This window comes from Necator americanus, chromosome I, assembly GCF_031761385.1.
Source record: "Necator americanus strain Aroian chromosome I, whole genome shotgun sequence".
Taxonomy (NCBI): Eukaryota; Metazoa; Nematoda; class Chromadorea; order Rhabditida; family Ancylostomatidae; genus Necator; species Necator americanus.
The window spans coordinates 27,319,728-27,336,703 of NC_087371.1; the positions used below are offsets into that span (position 1 = coordinate 27,319,728).

The following is a 16,976-nucleotide window of genomic DNA, read 5'->3' on the forward strand; positions in this document are numbered from 1 at the left end:
ATGACCTGAATTTTTCAATAAAAAAAGAAGATATGGTTGTTGGAACAAATCCAAATCTAATTTTACACAAAATGCCATTACTTAATTTTTATTGATCAGTGAAGGCGAGCGAAACACGAACATAATCGGCAAACGAAGACAATGAGAATCCCCGATCGAGTTAGAGGCACCGTTCTGAGTAAAAAAAAGAGAAGTACAAGGTCTGTCACACAGAATAAGTACGACAAAGTTGTGATCTTGTCTCTGATCTGAATCCAGCGGTATGGCAGATAGCTTCCCTTCAATATGAATTTACAAGAAAGGCGATGCCTTATATGAAGAATATTTCTCGAATTATATGCAGAAAGGTTTTTTTAGAAGCATCGAACAGCCGAGGAGTTCCTATTCAATGCAAAAAGGTTTTTCGAGATTTATACAATAGTTTCACAACCGGAATTTTGGCATTCTACAAGAATGTCATAATCGTCTGACAGGGTGATACAATCTTCCCCAAAATATTCAGTGCTACGCTCGAAAATGTAATGAGAAGATTGGACTGACAAAGGTATGAAAGTTCGTAGATTGCTGTTTCCATCTTCCTTTTAGTGAAGAGATCGTCCTGGAAATACCTAATATCAGTCATAAAGAACGAATAAAGCTCGATAAATACAGTGAGGGGTGCGAAAAGTTTTTAAGGTAAATGTGCACATGAATGGTTTTGAAGAATAGATGCTTACTCTGACTCTCTGCGGAATGAACATGTTCGGATGCACCAGCAATGTAAATAAATCTAGGTCAATGAAGGCCTGACCATCGGGCTAAGCAGGCGTCAGGTAGAGGTAGAGCTGAGGATAAAAATGTGGTCAGCGCAGCTGATCGTTAAAACGAAAGAATGATGGTGAGAGTGCTTTGTTACTGCTTCACACAAGTAAAAGAAGGAATTCGACGTTCCGTCCTATGTCAGCTATCTAAGATTAGGGACGATGCCACATTTTTCAAGGAAACTGTGATAAGGTAAGCCAGTCACGTGATCTGCTTAGTGGCAAGTGGTGGACCAGAACCATCGGCAACTGAATATCACACCAATATCAAACGCACTACAGGAAGACAGCGGACCCCCAGCCCTCTCCACAACATCGTTCGTTGAGAACCATGATACTTTTCTCTCCCAAGGGATCAGTGATTAGTGTGCGGGCGCCATAAAGCCGTTAAGTGTGGTGACAAGTCTCACCGCATCGCCGCAGTGCGGTAGTGTTGTGCAAGACTCTAAGCGAATTCGTCAAGAACTGATTGAGACGTTATGTTTCACAGGCGTAAAAACTGGGTATCGTTTCACATCTATGTACTACCATCAACGCTTTTTTCCGCGCGTTTTTTCCTCTATAACGTTGGCCAGACCGCTTTAGAAATTGAAAAAAAAAACGAACTAAATGGCTGCTTAAATAGTGGATGACAGTTTAAGGAATCTGACGTAGAATTGCATCTTTATCAGTACGCTCTCCTAAATGGTGTGCATTGCGGACAGTTATCTCACCTGGATGAGACCGTTTTTTAGGCACACAGAATTGTAGGGTGCCTGTAAAATTACGGTGCATTTTTGCCCGGTCACAGGAAAACAAGCAAACAAGTTAGAAATGTGAAATGTTTACAGAGTAAAAGGAATGCTCTCCAAGTTTCATACCTATTTAAAGGCATCACCCCACATCACGAATCTGAGGTGGTGCAGATTTCAGGTGGAGTATTCTTATAAGGGATAGTAGATTATGGAGAGTCCAGTCGAACTCCTTGTAGAGACTAGTGCGCCAGAACGCCCGAAGCCGTATCTTCTGGGCCGTTTTTTACGCCAATTAGGAAGAAATGGACGGTCTCCCCCCTCTCCGTAATCTACTATCCCGTATACGAATACTCTAACTGAAATCCGTACTACCTCAGATTCGTGGAGTGATGCCTTTAATGGAAATCCATGTGATCTACTTTTTCTCCTTACACACATATGTACCATACTCAAGTTCTTCCCACAAAAGGTTAAGGACGTGTGGTGTAACAAAGTAAATAATATCTGTGTTCTCTGCTTTAAATGATTATTGTCGTTGATGCTTTCACTATATGCATGTTGCTTTACGTAACCGAAAAGGAGTCAGATCAAGGTATCATGGTCTCCATAGCTTGACAGAACATCTGGCTTTCCACCGCTGGGAGAATATTTTATCCTGAAACTCACTAACAATGTTGGCATAGTGTGGAAGTGCACACGACTTTATTCACGTTGCAATTTTCTTACAGATTCGAACCTAGCAAGCCGCAGGACAAGCAGAAGCTTCTTCTGTACCACATCTGGACTGGCGTGGGCTAGAGCTGATATGCTGCTGCGTAGTTGCTGTATTTTGAGCATCAGTCAGTCGAGTTCATCACAGCAGACATCTTTTCTATACCGTTCAGCGGTTTCCGTAGGTGCGTGAGCCCCTACTACCCACATTTCGAGTCCTCTGGAGCCCCGGCATTGCACTCATCTGCGTGTAAATACTCTGAGCAGGAATCTCCAAGTCCTCTCTTCTTGAAACCTCGGCATTTGATAGCGTATTTATGTTTTCTTGTTATGCCAACGAGGTTTAGGTGAAACTTTTTTTATTGGCCTGACGTTTCGACAAACGTCTTTTTCAAAGGCCTGAAAATAGTTCGAGGTCTTTGATACCATGCATATCCCATCAAACTCCTCCTCTCTCCTCGTCAACCCCCGATAATGTTCCAAGTACACCACGCAAGACCTTAAAAGGAAAACAACTGACCAGTTTCACCGAATCACTAAAACTAGCCACAAGCATAGCTAGTTCAAACGGTTACTCGAGATTGATATCTAACACCCAATCTCGAACTACGAACAACACAGTGAGGATACCACGTGAAGGTGGAATTCCTTTGTGCATCTCCTTCGTCTCTGACTCCTTAACTGCTGCTATACACCGGACTCTTTTGCGAGCACAGCTGCAAGATGATGTTGTGTTGGTGAACATTCCGAACGACAACATCAAACGACAGTTAGTTCGCAATAGATTCTACGATAGGCAATGCGGGTCAGAATGTTGCGTGGTTTGTCCATTCGGTAAGGCCGGTGATTGCACGAGCATCGGAGTTATTTACCAAATAGAATGCCTAACGTGCAACGCCATTTATATTGGAGAAACTGGAAGGATGCTGAGCGCGCGCATCAAGAAACATTTAGCTGGTAAAAGGCGAGGGAGTTCGATGACACCGTTAGGGCGCCACAAAAATGCCAAGCATGATGGAAATGAGTTCGAAATAAAACGTTCGATATTAGCGCACGAGAAAGAAATATCTGCTAGGAAGGCTTTGGAAGCATTCCGGATTTCCGTCAGGAATCCGTCCATGAATAAGAAAAATTAGTGCTTATCAATTACCAATGACTTCTTGCGTTCGTAACACTCTGTAAGCTATAAGACTGCCCCACATGCAGTTCCTTAACGTTACCCAAACACCAGTACTTAAGGACACTGCACAGTGCGTAGATCTCATTCGCCTTGGTGACAATCTTTAAGAACGCAGTGGTTTACCAACCCCGCTAGTCGGTGAAACTGGTCAGTTGTTTTCCTTTTGAGGTCTTGCGTGGTGTACTTGGAACAATATCGGGGATTGGCGAGGAGAGAGGAGGAGTTTGATGGGATATGCATGGTATCAAAGACCTCGAACCATTTTCAGGCCTTTGAAAAAGACGAGTTTGTCGAAACGTCAGGCCAATAAAAAAGTTTCACCTAAACCTCGTTGGCATTACAAGAAAATATAAATACTTTGAGCAGGTTTCTCTTAACAGGTTGTTGTAGTTGTTCTTCAACTGCGACGTAGTAGTAGTAATAGAAAGTCTCGTCTTCAGCACTGATCACCCGATCTTTGATGCGTATTTGCTGCAATGTTTCAAATATTGCATGTAGATATCACCTTATATTGGTCTTTGCGGTTTACCTACATTCACTTCAAAGCAGCCTTCAGTTAAGTTCATCCTGAGAGGTGTTTGTAAGGAAAATCCCCTATTTTCGTTAGCATTCGTCTTATAAGTGTGGCCGGCAATACGTTGACTGGTTCTTCTATATTTTTGGGCATGCTTCCGATTACCTCTTACCTGTGCAATTAGGGATGGGGTGGAAATTAAGGAAGTTAACCGTCGTTCTGCCCGAATAACTGACTCCAACTGGCTATCAATGATCATGCCCATTGTCTCAGTTGCGTGGTAAAAGATTCTGTTGTCCACTAATAACCCCGGAACTATTTAATGCATGCAGTGCTTAGCTACGAGGTGTTAAACAGTTTTGCAAAATCAGACATATTCATTTTGTAATCCTGACGAAAATCTTGCTGAAATGAATCCTGTTTCCAAAAGGAAATGTTGCATCCGGAATCAAAACCCATTAAAATTATTAATTTCTCGTTATTTCACACATGGATTTCTCATTCCTTTTGTACTTTTGCAAGTTTGGGGCTACCTTGGATGTTTACACATTTCTCTTCAGAGGTGACAGAGATGGGAATTATTGCTATTCTATAGGTCGTCCATGTTTCCAAGACACTGTTGTGAATAATGTTACCCACGTTGAAACTATGGAATAAATGTGGAAAAAATGATTTTAAAAGAAGCTGATAGTATCGATGATGAAGAAGAGCAGGAAGGAGAATATTTCTGTATCTTTGACCAATTAAAAACAAAATATTTAGTTTGAGCAGATTTATAAACGCTTTGAAGGGATTTCTAGATAAGATTTGTTCTTTCATTCTCAATGGACTACCACAATACTCAATTTTATACAATATTAAGTATACTGTTTCTTAAATTTTATGGGAAGGTACAAGGAGGTTTATCCACGTATTGTAAGTAGGCTTTGACCGAAGACTAATCGTGATTATTGTCCGCGCAGTATATTACAGATGCTAATTCCGTCAATCCTTGTACTCATTGTTTGGGTATCATCGGCAACAGATTACACGTATGATGTGAGTGTTTTAATCGCAAGTGTGCAACTATTGTTCTCCGCTATCCATATCAACTATATTAGCCTGAACAGAAAGTCTCGTCACCGTACGCCATTTTTTCTGCTTTATTTCTTTTTACTCAACTTACAATAGAAATTAATCAATAATGTGATCACCATTATAAAATTCCAACAGTGTCCCACCTAATGGGCGGGTCCCTTTTTACCAGAACTGGGGAGACCGTGAGTGGAGGAAGTCGCTGTTCGCCCATTCGATTTCTCCAAATTTGTTGAAGATGTTCTTAGCCAGGAAAGCTTTGAATAAGTTGTAGTCTGAGGGGGCGAGGTCGGAAGAATAGGGGGATGGGGCACCGTGTCCCAGGCTAACTCCCCCGGTTTTTCATGGGTTCCTTAGGTACATGAGACACTATCGTGGAAGAGGCGCATCAAAGCTTGTCTCGGCCTTTTTTCTTGAACATTCGATGCGAGCTTCGGGAGCTAACTAATGTATATGGAACCGGTGACGGTATGGCCTTATGGGAACAGCTCATAAAACAACATTCCCCTCGAATCTCAGAAGCAACAAAAGAGACACTTTTTGGGGTGGATGTCCGATTTTGCTTGCGTCGGTGGGTCTTCTCCTTGAGGTAGCCACACACCAAGGTGCGCGTTAGAGTCGTAGAGGACCCAACTCTCATCTCCAACATCATCCCTTAACAAGATCTTCGAGAAACTTTCGGTGCGGGCGAAGAAGGAGAGATTGACAAATGGATACTCAGGTAAACCGGGTCCCATCCGTCAAGGTGTGAGGGATCGATCGAGCCGGCACTTACCTGTAGCCTAGGGCTTGGAGGCAACTGTCGACTGTTGTATGGTTACACCCGAGTATCTTCGCAAGACTGCGGGTGTTGAACTCGGTATCCTCTTTAACAGAGTCGAGAATGTCGGAGTCTTCGACAGTGTTAAAGCTTCCCGACCGCGGCTTGTCTTCGTAGTCGGTGTCTTCGCTTGCGAGCGAACCAGCGCTTGACAGTCCTGATGGTAACGGTGTCCAGCCCAATCTGCTGTTGATTTTGTGGGCTGCTGCCGTCGCTCCAATCCCTCCACTCAAGTCATGGAAAATGATAGCTCGAGGTTGCTCTTGCATAATTGACATCGTGATTAAAGTTAGAGAAGGCTCTCCGGCTATATATATATATATATATATATATATATATATATATATATATATATATATATATATATATATTGTGGGGAACCTTCGAGATGCTCTACAACAATAACATGGTGCAACGTGGGTTCTGCTCAAAAATCAAAAGTTCTGGGAATTTCGAATAATGGGGCAAGACTTTCTCTCCAGCCTAATACATACTTGCAGTAGCGATACTGAGAAGTAAAAATTATACTTTTTAAAACATGCGAAATACAAACTTTCAGGAATTCACATACCCAGATGAGTGTCCTGGAGCAAAAAAAAACTACAAACGGTTATGGACCAGTAGTCCCGCTGACAATTATAGTAAAGAAAGTTCGCGAGAACGACAAATGATTGCAGATATTGAGGAGTATCATGACACTAACTATTTTGCCAAGAATGCTGAAGAATTCGTGGACAAAGGAAATCAGAGCGAGTACGAGATAATGTACGCTATAAGTGTAGGAAGGAAAGACCCAGCTCGTGCAAATGAAAACCCTTTAAAATCCTACATCAAAATGTGTCACGAAGGCGTCGAGAAACGCGGCACTGGCTTGGACTTGTCAACAATCTATTACGAAGATCCTCTTCGAGTTGGAAGGATAGTGATAAAAAGAGGAGACGAGGATGTATTTGAGTACCATTTCAATAATTCACGAGTTTATCCACACATTTCTCCATTTGACGGGGATTTTTTTCAAAGTGTCTAAACTCCTTTGATATTTTATGTGATGTATATTCCGCTGGGTCGCGAATAATATAACATAACATGAATATTCCGCTGGGTCATTCATGATTTGAGAGCCTTTAAGTTGTATTCCTCCGTCCTCGCAGTAAGCGTTCTTCATGAACTGTGTCTTCTTTCTGTTCATTCGCAGTCCTATCCTCTTCTCTGTTTCGTTCAATTCGTTGAGCATCGCTTCTGCTTCATTGGTACTGCTCGAAAAGAGAACGACGAAACCGCGAAACGAAGGTTCGAGAGAAATCTTCCATCAACACGTATGTCCCTTTCTTCCCAGGAAAGTGATTTCATTATCCATTGCAATGCAGCCGTGAACAGCTTCACCGATATAGTATCGCCTTGTCGTACCCCCTTTCAATGAGTATAGTGAGGGGGCGGTGGAAAAGCTGTATCCTAGTAGTGCATCGATCCTGGCAATTGGTTGATGTCCTCACAAACAACGCTTCCACACCTTGATCGACCAGCACTGACAGTTTTGCTTTGTTTATACGCTGTTAAAGGCTTTCTCATAGTCGACGAAGGTTAGAGCAAAGGGCAGGCGGCATGAAGTGGATGGCTATCAGCCCAAAGAAAGTCTGCTGATATAAAATCCGGCGGCTGTGCCAGGTTTCATACTCTTGATAACGACTCGTAATTCCGAGAGTAGAATCTTTGGTGGAGCTTCATTAGTGGGGATGATCGGGCTTGACACAAAAGTTGTTGAACGGAAAAGGTTGGAGTAGAACCTCTCCGTAATAATTTCCATCTCACGACGAGAAGAGGTGCGAGTCCCGTCTTCACTCAGCAAAGCTGTTAGCGGAATATTATATTTCGTGGAGATCCCAGCAGCGCTCCTATAGACTCTTTCTTCTTTGTGCTGTTTCCAGAATCTTCTTCTGCCTGTATTTCGAAAGATCCTCTTGCAATGCTTTTCTGCAACCAGTGTTTGCTACTAACCGCTCAATGTGCATTCCGATTAAACTTGAATGTCCTTCTTCGTTCCAACGATTCCTTGGTGGTCTTCGAAATTCGATCCAAGTTTGTTGTGCGCGGCTCCGAGGGACGCTTAGCACAGGCTCGTAATCCTCTGAGCAGCATCTCGTACTCCACGTTTGGGTCCACTCGATGTGACAGTCACTTTGAGACAAAGAGTCCTCGAGTACGCAATCGTCGTACACGACTTCTTTTTTTTTTTGTTGCCGATACCAGATCCATCGTGTGGCTAAGTCGTATTTTCGCACAAAGGAGTTGGTGATGAGAACCACTATAAAAGGATGGTACCTACTGAGAAGTCAAGTAGACTCCACCCCAGATTGGTGAGTATGTGGTCGATCTCCGCACGAGTCGCGCCATTGGGCGATTCTCATGTCCAGCGACGATGAATTTTCTTCATGAGAAGAGAGTTCCCATGAAAGGGGCAAGCGGCGGACAACAGCCCGGTGAGACGATTGTCATTTTCATTCCGGTCCTTTAGTCCAAATCTTCCGATCCTGTATACCTCTTCTGTGGCTATTCCTAGTTTTGCGTTGAAGTCTCCGACAACGAATTTGTAGAAGAACTTCTCGTTGCAGATTACTTTCTCCAGCTCCTCGTAAATCGCGTCCAATTCGGATTCATCAGCTGATGATGTTGGTGAGTAGCATTTGATGATACTGACAGGTGTTTGGCGCAGAGGGCGGAGGCGAAGAATGACCAGATGAGGTGAGAGGACCTCATGAGAATCGAGAAGATGGACGACAGATAGGTGCACAACAAAACCAACACCTTCTACACTTCGCAACGAAACCCTCTCTTCACGAATGACGAGTGTACCGTCATTCATCTGTCGTGCGTTGCCCCATCTGCACTTGGTTTCATGCAGAGCAATCATGTGAAATTTGATACGCTCTGCAGCTCCGAGAAGGGCATGCGTGTCAGCGTCTGTGGACACTATTCTCGCGTTGTAGGTACACAGTCTAAGACAGTCTCCATGGCGAGTCGTGCGTGTGTCGCCCTGGTCCAGAATCAAAGATGTTCTGAGCAACCTGGGATTTGATCGCCTCTCACCGGTCGCCATACCGTCCGACGTCTCAAACGGCGGGGCCCAGTGTTTAGGGTACTGAAGCAGTGAATATGTTGAAGTGGCAAAAAGACTTTTCCCCAAACTAAGCAGCCCTGTAGTGATTCTTAGCAGTGGTTTACTCTTATCTAGGCTTCCGATTCCAAGAAGTTGGAATGTCGAATGTGCCGAACTCACTCTCAGAGACCCTGCCAGAAGACGAATCTCCGCTGTTCATCAGTGCAGTTTGACGCCCACAGTCACTTCCACGCGACTATGAGGCGGTAAACCGTTGTGGAGGGGCGTCGGATTGGTGCGCAATAAATTCGTAAAAAAGGTAGGTGTCGCAAAAGTTAAATGGGACGTTGTAACCGCCTCAGAGTCGTGACCACTGTGCGCTTTGCTTTTCACTTTTATGACACCTTCGCCCGTCTAATTCCCTGCACTTTTGCCACAAGTTGCTAAAATGCCTTCATCAGAAAGTGGAGGCACGCATGCAAACGGCTGCTTAAATAGCAGCGAAGAGTTTACATGATCTGACGTAGAACGTCATCTTTATCAGTGTGATGATGTCTTCAACGCCACTTTGTGCTAAAACATCATTCTTTAATAACTCTTGGGAGATGGGAGGGGGTGGGGCAGGAGCAAAACCCATATTTCGAGCATTACTTTCAAATTGTGTCTACACTATATTAGTTTCGAAGGAGCGTTTGAAGCTCTATCTCTATATGTAGAACTGACGCGTTTAGAAAAAAGCTATGAAATATTTAATCTGCATGTTTATTTTCCTGGTCTGTTTTTGAACCTTATCATATCATTACTGCCCTTTCGTATTGTTCATAATCGCGAGTATCTTTCCAACAGAATATTGTTCTTATACACATTAATGTTAAAATTTCTATTTTCCATGCTGTTTCAATGAAACTCGTATGAATTTGAGGATAATTTAACGACAAGTACGTACGTGGTCGACGAATTCGGTTTGTATTAGTCGATCAAAGGAGACATATTCCTTTAGTAATATCTATACGAATATACGAAGCTCTAAAAATATGGATATTAGTAGGGCTTAGTTGATTCTACTTCAATATACTTAATCAAATCAGCTCGCTTCTCTACCTTCTTCAAACCAGCGAACACCATCTTCGTTCTTGGGATATGCTTCTTAGGGTTCAAGAGATATTTGAGTAAGGTCTCCCTTGTCCAGAATATATATGCCCTCAAATGAACCGGTAGTAGTAAACGGGAAAACAAAAGAAAAGGAAAACGTAATTGTGAGGGCTACTCAAAGGCGCCCTTATTTCTCGATGCTCTATCCTTTTTTTCTCTCTTAGTAACCTTAGCTTAAAACGGTAAACGGTAAAGAAGGTCCCGGCAGATTCTACACGAATTCCTCCGAGACGTAGACAGTGGATATGCCGGCGGATACGCGAACTACCTCGACGAGGTCACCCAAAATTTTGAAACGGAGGTAGGAATTATGATGCTATCTTTTGAGTTCGAAATCATAGCGCTCAAAACACCAGAGGCATTTTGAGTCCTGAATGTGATTCATATTTGTGGTGCATGTTGATCTGTTACGTTACCATATTCAACAAATGAGGTAAGCAGTAGATTATATGTTGTTCTTTGAGCACGCTCATCGTTTGAAGGCTTTCTGTAGGTGATGAGGCGCTTCAACAGATAAATTATTGTTGGTTTTCATATTTCCAAGCTCTGGCGGAAGCGATATCGAAACATTAGTTATTAATAAGGAGCATTACCAGTCTTGGCCACAGCTAAAGCAAATCTCAAAGCACCTTCGTGTATTGAGTAAGCACGTATTGGTTATCCCAGGCTTTCCAGGCCGTTTCCATTTCAATTAAATCAAACGCCTTCCCAAAATCGATAGAAGTAAGAAACATCGAACTCTTGCACCCTATCTATAACTTTATGAGTCTCGAAGTCGGGTGTTTGCAGTCGGTCGTGCGGACGCACCATCGGTCGATAGTTCGAAACCCCACTAGTGCGAACAAAGGCTTTTATCCCGGGATTAACAACTTGGTATCAGACTCATCTAGGAGTATAAAAACGCTGATTCAGCACAATTGCCCCGCCCATCCCTTTAAGAATGCTCACGCATTCATAGACCTTGAACGATTCTGCAAAGAAGTCGAACGCATATACGCATCCCGATACGGATTGATCAACACTGTGCATTTTTTCCTCACTTAACGTGAATAAAAGATTAAATAGAAGTGATATATGACTTTGTCTATTACAGTTCTCTATGAAATGATTGTTCCTTCTGGTTGTATTTGGAAAAGACTCCGCGGGAATAACTAGTGCTCTTTTTTATCCGTAGTCCCAGTCAACGTTGTTGCACTTCGCTCTTTTGAGCTCTTTGAGCTTTCCTTTCTTCTTTTCGCTAATAAGCAAAAGGAGCTCGGACTTCGGGACTAGGGAGTTCATGGTTCCCTGCGGCTTGGGTGGAAAGTCACTCTTTCACGCCTATTCTACTGTGCCCCAAGTCCCAATATGAGGTTGCTCAGCAACTATCTGAACCTCATGCCCAGGTGTTGCCTTTTTTGCAGGATTTCTCTACATCTGATTAGAGAGTTAAAAGAGTTTTAATTTCCTTTTCTTTCTAGCTTGATGTTAGGGGATGTTAGGCGATGAAGGTAGTTAAATCTGAAATAGATCCACATTTTCTTGTCCTCAAACGTCCGATTCGGGTGCCAATGGTTCGGAAAAAAAATGAAAGGAGGACGTCCCACGCCCTCACTCTCTTATGGTCTCTATATTGCTGATGATGTCAACTCCAATAACTTCTCAACTCTCTTATGCTCTTAGAAAAAGTTTTCTACAGTGTAAAATACAAAGATCTGTAGGTGGAGTCGCTTCGTCTCGAGCAGTCAGTTAAATTCGTAGTCACGCTTGATTTCCTTGGTTTACATGATTCATCGATGAGTTCCCCTGATGCATATTAGTTGTATAGTCAGACTGTCCGCTCCGAGTAGGAGCGGCGGACATCGGTGAAAGGACCCGGGACCGATCCGGATGGGCCTGCGCTGGGATAACCACCGAATGGCGCCCCAGCCCCTCCGAACCATGCCCAGGGTCCAATCCCCCGCCCCAATTCCCCCTTCGGGGGCCTCAGGGCTGCCCCCTGATCCCATCCCCCCCAACCTATTCCTCTGTGGTTATTATAAAAATGATTATACATACGTAGTTTATCCTTATAACGACACTACACTGCAATGCACGAATACACGACATAATTGGCGAAGTAATATAGGGGTCTGTTACGGCTCAGTGGTTGTGGTTCTCGGCGGCAGATGGTATGTGGTTGCCCACAGTTCGGGCCCAGTGACAGTCAGCCAGGGCTAGATGGTGTAATGCGAATCGATCGAAAAAACACGAGCACGAAATTACGACACCACAAGAAATGAAAATAAAATAAATTAAAATAAATAAATAGAAAACAACTGGACCCCGAATACTTGAAGATAGCGGCCAGCGTGCGAACGTTACCGTAATACATTGCCAATGGCAATGCTCCCTGCGCGCCGCGTGAGCGGGTGCCGGCTGGCTGGGATAGTCGTGCCGGACACGACATAGACCAAAACGACGTGAAGCTAAGTGCATTTGCATAACTGGCTGCGGTCGAAGAGATGCAATAGTTGACGGTACTTGCTAGCACCGCTCGTCGTTGAAGTCCGCTCCACCTCGAAATGACGAACTACTTCTAATTCGTGGCTTCGAGCGCAGTCTTAGACACAACCGCGATGAGCTTCATGTCGTTTTGACCCAACTATAATTACACATCTATCCTAGTTCTTTTCCGTTACTACAACCTAACTGACTTTTGCATTCCATTCCTTCCTTGTTTGGCGGTAACAGGCGCTTCTCCAGCGTCAGGAGATTTCTTCTTGTGACTCTATTTAACGCTTGATTTAAAACCCATAGGCAAATAACTAGCCTCTCTTCCAACTGATTTTGCAGGACTCTTCTGGAAACAGACAGGTGGAATTTGTCTGCTAAAGACCACCAAACCGTCTCCATTGTACTTCCGAGTTGTTTGACCGTGGGCTTTTTGCCGAACCGATTGGATACGATGATATCAAGAGTCACTCCCGGTACGAGAGAAACAAAACATCCATTCTTTGTATTCGTTGTGCTTCCCAATGCGGTACATCGGAAAGCGCTCCTTTGTATCGCGATTGACGATCCTTCAAAAGAGGGAGAGCAATAACATTACTTTCAACTACACTATAGTCTCCAACTCCCAATTTCATGCAAATAACCCTTTCAAAATGAGACATGGGAGAGAAAATAAACTTGCTTAGTTTCCTCTGAACAAGTATACCTTTTTTTCGCAAGATCACCTCTCACTCTTCGTGAGAGACAGCTTCTAGATAGCATCGGTTCATTGTTCGCATTTAAATGCCTCTTGCACACAACACGAAGTGATAATTGGTAAAACTGTAGTGAACTTCGATCCTGTCAGCTATCAGTGGAACAATTTCCTCGTAATGCATCTGCACACATCCAGAGACTTCTTTCTTGAGACAGCGGTATTCAAAAAGATGTTTCGCTAGAATGAATAACTCGAATTTCGAATAGAAGTGCAGCGTGTTTGACGCAAAAATGGTACGTAGTTCCAGAAAAGCACTGCTGTTGCCCGGCAAGGAATTTAATTAGTTCTTCATCAGAAGGTTCTGGACTCCTGCCAAGTTCTACTCAACAAAAATTTGCTTTCAGCACTCCAAGAAGGCCCTGCATTCAGACCAGCCGATCGGCTAGAGAACTGTCTTTCATCTGTTGCTTTTCCTGCAGTTCAAGCTGCCCTCAGTACTATACTTTGTGTTTGCAGCCTGTTATTCGTCAACCTCTACATGACTCAAGTAAGGCTTTGTGAACACAATTATAACCTGAACCTGTTATTATAATGTCTCTCCATTCCGTCAGCACGGAGCCCACAGGTAGACGTTATTCTAATACCGTTGGCCCGAAAGTCGAAAAAGTAGTGACATGACTCCAATTTTCTATCGCTTGCTTTTTCTCGTCATTCAGCGAAAATGTCTTGAACTACCTCAGCATACCTTTATCTTGCGCTGAAGGTCAAAAGAATGAGATTTGAATATTTTGGTTTTATCTAGTCTTCTTGAGGTTTGGTAAGGTTTATTCACAATTTTATAATATCATGCTTTCGCAATATCTCAAATAGAGTTTTCTGTTTTAAATCTTCAAACAGTGACCGAACTGTTTCACAGTCTTTACTCCTAAGCGGAGTAAAAAAAGGATTTTTTCGGAGAAATTTTTTCGGATGTACTGATTGCGGATGCATTTTGGTATGTGGTATATATAAAGGATAAAGTCACTGGCGTATCAATCCAGTGGGGATGCGCCGACAGGTTTTACTGGAATTCGTAATCGCTGAGGTTTTCAAAGGCGTGTTGGCCTATACAGTGACTTACGGAGGCCAGCCGATAATCATGCCAGTGTTTTCATCCTCCCAGACAAGTCTGCTACCAATTTATCGACCCCGCATTGAAGAAACGGTCTGCACAAGGGCGGTTTCGAACGGACCGTGTGGCTACAGTAGATCGGAGTTTCAAATTCTGCAAGTAAATACTATTGAGCAATTTTCCCTTAACAGGCTGTTGTAATTGTTTTTCAGAATTACCTTCTCGTTTTCTCTTCATTATCGTCGCAGTATCGTTGTGCTGCGACGTAGTAGTAGTAGTAGAAAGTACTGTCTTCGACGCTGATCGCTCGATCTCTGATGCGCGTTTGCTGCAATGCTTCAGTACTATGCGCCTCAGTACTATGCATGCAGATATCACATTAAAACAGTCAGTGCGGTTCACTTACATTCACTCCAAAGCTTACTTTAGTTCAATTCATCTTGACAGTTGTGTATGAAAAAATTTCCTTTTTTCGTAGGCATTCGTTTCATGAACGTGGCTGGCAATGCGTTGTGGTTCTTGTGGTGTGTGCGTTGAGTGGTTCTTCTATATTTTTGAGCATACTTCTGATTACCTCTTACCTAGCCAATCCGAGATGGAAATTAAGGAAGTTAATCGTCGTTTCTGCCCGATTAACTAATTCCAACTAGCTATCAACGTAATCAAAACCCAGATTAAGATGATTGATTTCTCGTTATTTTTCACAAAGATTTCTCATTCCTTTTGTATTTTCGCAAGTTTGGGGCTACCTTGGGTGTTTATATGCTCGTGGTGGCTCTGCTTCAACTAAACTGAATCAGGCGTTCGAGCGTACGCATTGGGAACGTACGAGCTATATAACCTGCACTGTTATACGACAAAATCTTCCCATACATTGCGAAAAGGTGCTGTCGTCCTTCACCACCATGCCAGAGCCCACACCTCGATATGCCTGAGGGAAACATGGAATCTTTGTCACTCGCTGTCAAGTGAACTCCAACAAGCTGCTCTATCCAGACTTCTGCGATATCTGCATTCTGTTTGCTGCATTGCAGAAAACACGCTCATCAATATCGACAATTGCACCATCTACTGCGGCGATGCTGATGAAAGAAAAGTAAGAGGCTGCACAGTACCTGTTAGGAACGATTATAACAAACTGGAGGAGGAGTTTGGATTAACGTCGTCAAAATGAGCCTTTGTAATATTGCGGGATCGCAGAGAACTCGAACTCTTTATTGTAAGTGCTCACGTACTTACAGATACCGCAGAGGACCGAAACAAGGGCGCATTTTATGATGAACTCAGTACGTTGATATCCAAGATGCCAAGCCAGCAGTCGGCAATTGTCTGAACTGATGCAAGGATGGGACCTGAAGAACAATCCAATGTGCTTGGAAAACGGTCCTGTCACACAGCAGACATCGGACAGCGAAAATCGTCTGAGAGACTTTTGCAAGCGGACAAATCTCATCATTGCATTCATATTTAAGAGGAATCATCGATGCCATCAGCTTACGTGGCAAGGGACAACCCCATTAATGCAAAAAGAGCAGCGAAAGCGGAAGGTGCCGACTCTCAAGCTTCAGCTCGATTACGCCCTTTGTCACATATCCGAAGATACGCGATATTGAATGTCTCCTTCACCGAATTTTTTGGAGCGTACATTATCCACTTTTCGATCTCAGCCTTAGAGACAAGAAAGATCGTGGACTTCCTACAGCATTTCACAATTTGAAAAAGTTGCTGATCATTTGACCGTCACATGTTTTGGAGCAGCTTGAAAAAAGTGGAGAACAGGAAGAATTGATGTTGCATGTATTGATCAACAACAACATCTCGTCGCGCTTACTTTGCGCGAATAAAGCGATTCATTACTGGAATAAGGTGCAACTTTTGAGACAAAATGGATTCTTCATGACAATCGTAGATATTCAGTGAATCAATGAGTGATTGGGTTGAAGTAAAGCAGGCTAAGGTTTCTCATATTGTATTTACACTGGAAGATTATTATGGTCTCATTCCGAAGTTACCTTTGGCAGTTTCTTAGAGCCTAACGGAACCCCACTAATTCAAGAGCAAAACGTGCAACTATTTTTAGGAAATTGCAAATTGTCTAAGAATAACTAATAACCGACAACAGGAGAGACAAATCATTTCGAATGACAGTAACATGACTTAAGTTAATTTTTCATAAAAAGCCACCATAAGCTACATAAGCAATTTGAGTCAGGTCTTAGTCAAGTTCGCCAGATTTTTCGCTAGCTGAATGTCGCGTTTCTAAGGGAATAAGCTACTATGAAGGCTCTGAAATCTTTGAAAACCAGACAGATGCTAAAGACGTCTTCAAAAAACTTAGCAGAACTCAGTGTCTGAGTTAAACTGCCAATCCTGTCTCCTGCAGCAAAACGGCGCTGACTCTGTTTAGCATTGTTTGGATTGACAAAGTTAAGTTCAATTGCAGGAGTTAAAAATTGAAGACCAAAAACCAGTCTCGTCACTTTTCATTATCCTATCTAACTTTGAATCTAACTTTGTTCCTTGAGTAATCCATAAAATCCATGTTTACTGTTATCATACTTAAAAAAAATACGATTTGCTTCCGAAATACACTTCGCAAGAGAATTTTTATTTTACA

The 16,976-nt window shown here is 43.0% G+C and overlaps 2 protein-coding genes across 4 annotated transcripts; one reads left to right on the top strand and one right to left on the bottom strand.

The window, feature by feature from the left end:
* Positions 1-4,821: 4,821 nt before the first annotated feature.
* On the top strand, positions 4,822-15,972 carry RB195_007006 (uncharacterized protein; the record flags this gene model as incomplete). 3 transcript variants are annotated; one of them, XM_064180405.1, is made up of 7 exons in its annotated part: positions 4,822-4,854; positions 4,912-4,977; positions 6,393-6,586; positions 12,894-13,027; positions 13,653-13,795; positions 15,394-15,455; positions 15,663-15,972. In XM_064180405.1, the coding sequence occupies 7 exons, from the start codon at positions 4,822-4,824 to the stop codon at positions 15,970-15,972; spliced, it is 942 nt and encodes a 313-aa protein (XP_064037279.1). The 3 variants fall into 3 exon arrangements, with proteins under 3 accessions (XP_064037279.1, XP_064037280.1, XP_064037282.1); XM_064180406.1 differs by lacking the exons at positions 12,894-13,027; positions 13,653-13,795; positions 15,394-15,455; positions 15,663-15,972 and having other exon boundaries at positions 6,393-6,860; XM_064180407.1 differs by lacking the exons at positions 4,822-4,854; positions 4,912-4,977; positions 6,393-6,586; positions 15,394-15,455 and having other exon boundaries at positions 13,006-13,027; positions 15,832-15,972.
* RB195_007007 (uncharacterized protein) lies at positions 8,235-8,927 on the bottom strand (the record flags this gene model as incomplete). Its single annotated transcript, XM_064180408.1, has 1 exon — positions 8,235-8,927. One exon carries the CDS (start codon positions 8,925-8,927, stop codon positions 8,235-8,237), a length of 693 nt encoding a protein of 230 aa, XP_064037281.1.
* Positions 15,973-16,976: the final 1,004 nt, after the last annotated feature.